Source organism: Temnothorax curvispinosus, unplaced genomic scaffold (assembly GCF_003070985.1).
Source record: "Temnothorax curvispinosus isolate PA1 unplaced genomic scaffold, ASM307098v1 QBEX01012496.1, whole genome shotgun sequence".
Classification (NCBI taxonomy): Eukaryota; Metazoa; Arthropoda; class Insecta; order Hymenoptera; family Formicidae; genus Temnothorax; species Temnothorax curvispinosus.
The window spans coordinates 421,128-429,126 of record NW_020222276.1 but is presented as its reverse complement, the minus strand read 5'-3'; the positions used below and the strand labels follow the sequence as shown (position 1 = coordinate 429,126).

At 33.6% G+C, this 7,999-nt stretch overlaps 1 protein-coding gene across 5 annotated transcripts; it reads left to right on the top strand.

Moving 5' to 3' along the window:
• Positions 1 to 1,132: 1,132 nt before the first annotated feature.
• Positions 1,133 to 7,960, top strand: LOC112462511 (anoctamin-1). Of its 5 annotated transcripts, none has more exons than XM_025028319.1 (12): positions 1,133 to 1,269; positions 1,379 to 1,468; positions 1,983 to 2,332; positions 2,656 to 2,781; positions 2,860 to 3,339; positions 3,459 to 3,852; positions 3,968 to 4,200; positions 4,305 to 4,502; positions 4,712 to 5,144; positions 5,220 to 5,425; positions 5,585 to 5,872; positions 6,006 to 7,960. In XM_025028319.1, the coding sequence occupies exons 3-12, from the start codon at positions 2,012 to 2,014 to the stop codon at positions 6,327 to 6,329; spliced, it is 3,003 nt and encodes a 1,000-aa protein (XP_024884087.1). In that variant the 5' UTR covers positions 1,133 to 1,269; positions 1,379 to 1,468; positions 1,983 to 2,011; the 3' UTR covers positions 6,330 to 7,960. The 5 variants fall into 5 exon arrangements, with proteins under 5 accessions (XP_024884087.1, XP_024884088.1, XP_024884089.1 ...); XM_025028320.1 differs by having other exon boundaries at positions 1,980 to 2,332; XM_025028321.1 differs by having other exon boundaries at positions 1,137 to 1,269; positions 2,065 to 2,332.
• Positions 7,961 to 7,999: the final 39 nt, after the last annotated feature.

The window sequence follows — 7,999 nt, the reverse complement described above, 5'->3', positions numbered from 1 at the left end:
GGAGAGGAAGAACTCAATGCGTTAGTTATGCAGGAAGTATGATTGCAAAATATTCATTTTCTGCTAAAAAAAATTAATCCTTCAATCTCTTACAATATTCAAAGTAATAAATTAATTTTACTTCGTATAAATTTTTGGATAGTAAAACTTATACAGAAACTGCGTAATATATTTACATATTTGATAATTTGACAAATGTTACTTTTTTCCTGTACATAATGTGTATATATAGGAATATATAGGAACAAGTATCTCTAGAGCTGTATCGATTAAGATCTATTCATGTAATCCTTATATCTCAATAATAAGTATTTTATTGAATATATTACAAACTTGTTTATAGGATAACAAGCACACTGACGAATAGGGCACGCGTTTCTTGCACAAAGCTATAATTATATGTATATATAGCATTTATACGAGTAATATTTATATAATAATCTGTATAATAAACATTTTTATGGTTCACTCAAATTAGTAAAAAATAAAATTTGTTACTGAAAAATGATACTTTTGTATCCGACGTGTATACGGATTTTAAATATAAACTTCCAATTTATAAAATAACACTGCGACAATGGCTGGAAAACTAGTCGTTAAATGAGGTAATTCTTACGATAGCGTGTAATATCTGCGGAAATTCACTTCCGACGTTATATATACTATATATATATTTCTTTGCTAGATGTGTGATTATACAGGACGTACTTTACTAATCAACTAGTCACGGAGATAGTCGCTCATGCTAATATTAAGTTCGTCAAATAATTCATTTTATACATTTTCTAATACGGGAGAGAACAATTTACGTATCTCATACGCGCAAAAGTGATAAATAAAATTGAAATATATCATTTTAATTCTCTAGATGAACAAAAATAAAATCTAAAAATAAAAGTCTAAAGTCTAACAATTTTAGACGTGTAAGAAATGAGACATCTCTGCTTCTCTGCTGGATCCACTTTTTCCTAACAATTACGACGAAATATATTTTATGTTTTGAATCATTTTCTCGTATTGTAAGAAATAAAACAGCTGTATATAGTTATATATTTCGTGTTTCGTGGCGGTAAACGTGCAGCCGTAGGATGAACAAACGCGAAGGTTCACTGTTCAGTCTATTAGTCATGACTTCCAATGACCTCGCAACGGCCACGGACACCGCGTGTGCGTGCACGCTACTGCGCCTGCATATCGCCGGTCCTGGGACGGCTGGGATCTTTAAATGGAGACGGCCACGCGTGAGCCGTGACGTGCTCCTATCATTCGGTATGTGACACAGCATGTATAACTGTCGTTTCGAAGTTAAAATAATGTAGCTGGAACAGTCATAAAATTCTTACTCAGTTTTTTTTTTATTTTTACAACGACGACGCAGCCGTGCCTCGCAAAAGCAGTTCGATCACAACGTAGTCTTCCAGAGATAGACGTGGCGGTATCGCTCGATAAATGGACCCGAGGGCATTAGGTAAGCGCACGATGTTTTCTGCGCGAACAATGACATTGTTGGAAAAGAATAAAAATAAAAGAGCAACAGTTTTCTGAAGAATGGGCTTGGATTCTCGCGATTGTACGTACTTTACTGGCGCGAGCTTAATCTTGGAAGCACGTTACATTTTGGTTAGCTTTAGCAAGTGAAAGTGAAAGCAACAGATTATAATTTATTGTTGATTTTATTTCCACACACACGCACATCATACTTGTGTATATATATAAATATAATATTAAAAAATGTGTATGTTTAGACAATGGAGTTAATGTATTGCAAAGTTGCAGAAATGTGGGAGGTCTCCTCTCAATTACAAACTTTCACCTGTCGCTGTTCGAATCATATTCTCACATATTGCTAAGATATTGCCTTTATTGTATAAAAAGATAACGATGGAAACGTTTTTTTCTTGCTCCATGCTTCTTGATCGCAGCACTCCTGATTCCTCTTGGGTTTGCATGACGCACATGTTTGTTTGGTTTGCAAAAAGTAGGGCTTGACAATCGACGAATTTATTGAGCGATGGAAGAGGATGACGACAAGGTTTCTCTTACATGCGCGCCACGACGAAGCAGTGCTCCTGAGTCTAGCGCTCGGTCCAGCGTGTATCAGTCGGTGCAGAACAGCTTGAATCAAGGCTCGCAACAGACATTGTATCAAAGCGTTCGTAACACTTTGTACGAGGACGCTATGAGTGTGAACAGCATGCGCAGCGCAGTCTCCCTGGATAATCTCTACCCTACACATACCGATGATTCGTCCACTGTAAATAATGACACAAATGATACAGTTTTAGAAGGAAGCTACACAGAGAAGAAAAATAATGCACATGATGCAAGATTGGTAAGAATCAATCTTCTCATATGTTCTATGATTTACGTATAATGTGCTAAGCGTTGTGTTCCTTTCATCATTTTTATTTTATCATATATAATATATACTTTAACTTATAATTGTATTTAATAATTAATAACATGTGAATTGATTAACAATATTTTTAAAAATATATTTAAAAGTACTAATTTTAGAAGTTATTTCTAAGTTCAAAGAAATACTAATGAATTCATTTGTGTCAACTGTAACTGGAGACTGATGAATAAAGTTGAACTATGTTAAACTGGACTGTTTTTTAGAAGATATTAATATAATATTTTGATATATTCCAGCTTTCTTATTCCGGGACCAGATACAGTTTATATTTTCATGATGAAATACGCTCAGTTGATTTCGTACTCGTGTGGGACGAGTATCACAGAGAAGCACAAACTCATCGCAGCGTCGAACGTAGAAGAGTAAGTACAAATTGTTATTTAAATAATATGTACAATCAGTTTTGCACTTATGAAATTCGTATCATATTTTCATTTCAGATATTTGAGAAGAATCTGGAAAAAGAAGGAATACAATTGGAGTACGAACAAGCGGAACCAAACGGCTTGCACTTTATAAAGATTCACGCGCCCAAGGAAGTTTTGCGACGATACGCCGAAATATTGAAACTCCGACTGCCAATGAGAGAACTGCCTGGTTGCCAAATGCCTGAAACCAGCAGTAACGTTATTATCAAGGAAGTCAATTCATTTTTTCGACGGATTATGAACAAATATTACGTCGACACGACTATCTTCCCGACGATGAAGCAGAACTTTACAGCGGTGTATAGCAGAGACAAAGATTATTTATTCGATCTGGATTCGCCAAATTTTTTCACACCGGCAACTCGATCGCGTATCGTGCAATTTATCTTGGACAGAACTAGATTTACGGAAACCAAGGAGGACGATTTCGCATTTGGTATCGAAAGATTGATATCCGAACACGTATACGTTGCAGCGTATCCGCTTCACGATGTAAGTTACTTTATCTTATTATTGTGGTCGCGGTTTAAAAATTTATTCTAGAGCCCCTAAAGCAAAATGACTCACTTGAGTCACTTGGTATATATAAATATGCTATTTATATATTTCAGGGAAATCTGCACACTCCAGATTCAATGCGATATCTTTTGTACACCGAATGGGCCAGTTTGAGAAAATGCCTTCATTATCAGCCCTTGGATTATATCAAAGAGTACTTTGGGGTGAAGATCGGACTTTATTTCGCCTGGCTGGGATTTTACACTCACATGCTGATTCCAGCCAGTATCGTCGGTCTCTTGTGCTTCATATACAGTTGCGCTACTTTGTACTACAATGATCCGAGTGAAGATATTTGTAATCGTAACGGTACTATCCAGATGTGTCCATTGTGTGATCATATTTGTGGATATTGGGATCTAAAGGAAACATGTTTACACTCGAGGATTACATATCTGTTCGACAATCCATCGACCGTGGTTTTTTCTTTTTTTATGTCATTATGGGGTATGTTAAAATTATTGATAACAATTTTTTAATGAATTGTTTATAAAATTGACTATCATATTTGATTCATATTTGAATACTATCTTTATATAACATAGTATATTATTTTTTGTAGCCACATGGTTTCTTGAACTATGGAAGTTATATTCTGCCGAAATAACCCACAGATGGGATTTGACTGGTTTAGATGCTCAAGAAGAATATCCTAGGCCACAGTACTTAGCACGGCTTGCGCATATTAAGAAGAAGTCTGTCAATATTGTTACAAATGCGGAAGAGCCACAAGTACCATACTGGAAGATGAGATTGCCTGCTACAATTCTCAGTTTTTCAGTTGTTCTACTTTTGGTATGTTTAATTATTTTTATAATAATTATATAATTTAATAATACTTATATATTAAAATTGTCTTTTGTAAAAATTCGTTATAACCTTATATTATAACTTTACAGATAGTTGTAGCTATGGCTGCTGTACTTGGAGTAGTTCTGTATAGAATGTCGGTTTTAACTGCGTTAAGCGTTTCTGGTCACCCAATGGTGACCAGTTATGCTATATTGTTCACTACCGCGACCGCCGCATGCATTAATCTTTGTTGCATCATTTTGTTCAATTGGTTCTATGTTTGGCTGGCAGAATATTTGACAGAGGTAATTTTATGAGGATAAACTTTTATATAAGAATTTTATCTTATTAAACAACATTAAAATATTTTGAAGATTATGAAGATATTTATTATATAATTTTCATTAAAATGTTACTGCAAAATACAGTTTGAATAAATAAAAATAAAGTCTTTAAACATATTTTATTCCTTTTAATAAATGAAAATATTACATTACAATATTACTATTTTCAGATTGAATTACTTCGTACTCAGACTGAATTTGACGACAGCTTGACTCTGAAAATTTATTTATTGGAATTTATAAATTATTACGCCTCTATATTTTACATAGCATTTTTCAAAGGACAATTTACCGGTTATCCAGGACAGTTTAGGCGCTTTATGGGATCTCGGCAAGAAGAGTGCGGGCCAGGTGGTTGTCTCTTGGAATTATGCATTCAATTGAGTATTATTATGATTGGCAAACAAACCATGAACACTATTTTGGAAATGCTTTTTCCGCTTTTCTTTAAATGGTTGAACACTTTGAAAGTTCACGTTGGTTCAAAAAAGTTGGAAGATCCAAATAAGAGATATTCATCTAGAAAATATTTGCAATGGGTCAGGGATTATAAATTGGTCCAATGGGGACCTAGAAGTCTTTTTCCCGAATATTTAGAAATGGGTAAATATAAAAAACATTAAATCTTGTTTGAAGAAATACATGGAGTTGAAAAAGTTATAATTTTCTTCTTTGTAGTGCTACAATATGGATTTGTTACGATCTTCGTTGCTGCGTTTCCATTAGCGCCATTCTTTGCATTACTGAATAACATTTTCGAGATGAGATTGGACGCGAAAAAGTTGTTGACCATGTACAGGAGGCCAGTGGGACAGCGTGTCAGAGACATAGGCATATGGTATCGCATTCTCGATTCCATTTCCAAATTATCCGTTATTACAAATGTAAGTCTTATAATTCGAGAGTAACTTTTGAAGATCAATTGCGACTTGAAATTTATCGAAGATTTGATAAAAATGAAAAGAGCATTATTTCACAAAGATATGTTATTAATCCTTTCGTTTAATAACCTTTTTTTAAGCGCAATTAATTCCACTTTTCAGGGATTCATCATAGCTTTCACCTCGAACTTTATACCGAGATTAGTTTACCGTTTCACAATTTCTGATAATTATTCATTAGAAGGTTTCCTGGATTATTCTCTATCAAAGTTAAATACTAGTGAGCTGGAAAATGGATCTCAGCCAAATGTAACGTTAGGTCAAGCTCCAGTCGAGATCTGTCGCTATCCGGATTATAGAGAACCACCAGACTCGCCAAACAAATACGAATGGACCGTCATGTTCTGGCATATACTAGCGGCTAGATTAGCTTTTATCGTCGTTTTTGAGGTATGTTTTTTTTTCCTTTTTATTTAGATGTATACTCATTTTTAAAATATCCGCATCTTATGTCGATTTATCTATTTTAGCTTAACAAATTAGGAAAATAATAATTATTGCGATGTATTTGCATATTTTTCAGAATATTGTGGCACTCGTGATGATCCTTATACGATGGTGCATTCCCGATATCAGTGCCAAGTTACGCAACAGGATACGTCGCGAAGCGTACATCACCAACGAAATTATTATACATCAAGAAGCACTACGAGCTTGCGAAAGGCCCGAGATGAATGGTATAGAGCCAAGAATTGCAAAAACGTACGTGGTTGCCAACGAGAGTGCCGACAGATGGAACCGAGTCATGGAAAATTGCCTGACGACTTCGGAATTTGATCTGGAAGTCCACGGGAGTCCTATCTCGCCCGTCAGTGCAGTCCCGCGTATCAGTCCAGCTATGGTCTGACAGATAGGTTTCGTCAAATCTCCGTGCGATTCGCGAATAGCATAAGTTCTTGAAAACTTATTAGGTCGGTGCAAAAAGTTCGTCGTTCATGTCAAAAGATAGAATTAATAAAATTGATATTAAAGGGCTATTTTTGTAAGTAATTTTTATTAATTACAATAGTCACTTGTAAAATATATCTTTTATCTAGACAAGGAGGATGAGAGAGAACTTTTATTTTTCTTTTTTAGAAAATTTGTCAGTAGCTTTAAACAATTGTAGCTGAAATGAAAAAAAGAAACGGCAAACTTTTTGCACCACTTTAATATTATCGTGATTTTTCGCTAGTCGTGGTATTAGACTTGCTCTGAAGATCTGACGAAAGAGGATATTATTTTTGAAAGTACATATATGTACATTAAAAGTATATATTTTTAATGCAAAGGCCACCATTCTAATTACCTCTAGCTTATCTAAATGTAACAGATGCCATATAAAACTTGTTATATTTTTTTATAGCGAATAAGAATCTCTGTATAAATTTTATGAACTTTATTAACACGTTAACTGCCATGGGGATCATCCGTGATTGACGCCTGACTTTTTAGCAGCGCTGTGATCACCGACATTATAAAAAAATATTTTTTTAACTTATAAAAAATTAATGCCGTTTAATGTAAAATCTTGAATGACATGAATAGCTAGACAACAATGTAAAGTAAAAGGACGAAATTCATGTTAGAATGGAGATATAGCCTTATTTAATCATATGATATTCGATATTTCATCATCATTTACTTACGATGATGAAAAATTTGTGGTGTATGGTGAGACATACATAACTGACTGGGCAGACAACGTGTTAACAGAATTGAAATTTGATGTTTATCTATATGTTGCGACCATCAGAGTAAATTTTTCTAAATGATATTGCAATATTGATATATATGTATATATTATTGTTATTTCTCTGGGAGTACATCAACTTTATCGCGACGATTTTATTGTTAGCAACGTTTCTGAATTATACATTTTTACTACAAGTTTCTATTATTTTTATAACGTTGTATGTAAAATAGTGAAGCGATATATATGTATCTTTGTTGTATCCTATGGTTTAACTTCGGAGGAAATAGAATTAATAATATTGCTATTCAGCTGCATACACATATGGTTAAGAATATATAACAGACATGTTACAAAAGCCATAATAATCTGTCAATATTAGATATTATGATCTCTAATTATAAATTACACGCACAGTAATTGATCAACAATTTGCAAATATCAAGAAATGCATTATTTAGCTGTCGATCGATTAAGAATCATTTCATATCCGAAGTAAATCATTGGGCACGATGTCGCCGAAGATTGTAATACATAAAATTATATCTATTATTTATATATTGTGTTAAAAACACGGGTTTTTCTCAGAAAGATTATGTAAACTGTATGGGGTAGAATCTCGTCTAAGTAATTATTAGAGCACACTGCTGTGAGATATTATTTTTATTATATTCCTTCTAGAAGATCTTGAAACAAAACTAATTGTTCCTTTTGTCAATATTTTATTGTTACATACTATAAGGATATACATCTCAAGTTTATAATCTCGATCTATATATTAAAATATTTTAAATAAAAGATGAAAGTATAATTGAACTGTTGCTGAATTGATTTAAGTAAAATTT

Coding starts and splice junctions, on each gene's coding strand:
- LOC112462511 (XM_025028319.1), top strand. CDS start 2,012: ATGGAAGAGGATGACGACAAGGTTTCTCTTACATGCGCGCCACGACGA. Junction 3,340..3,458: donor CAGCGTATCCGCTTCACGAT/GTAAGTTACTTT, acceptor TATATATTTCAG/GGAAATCTGCACACTCCAGA. Junction 4,201..4,304: donor TTTCAGTTGTTCTACTTTTG/GTATGTTTAATT, acceptor ATAACTTTACAG/ATAGTTGTAGCTATGGCTGC.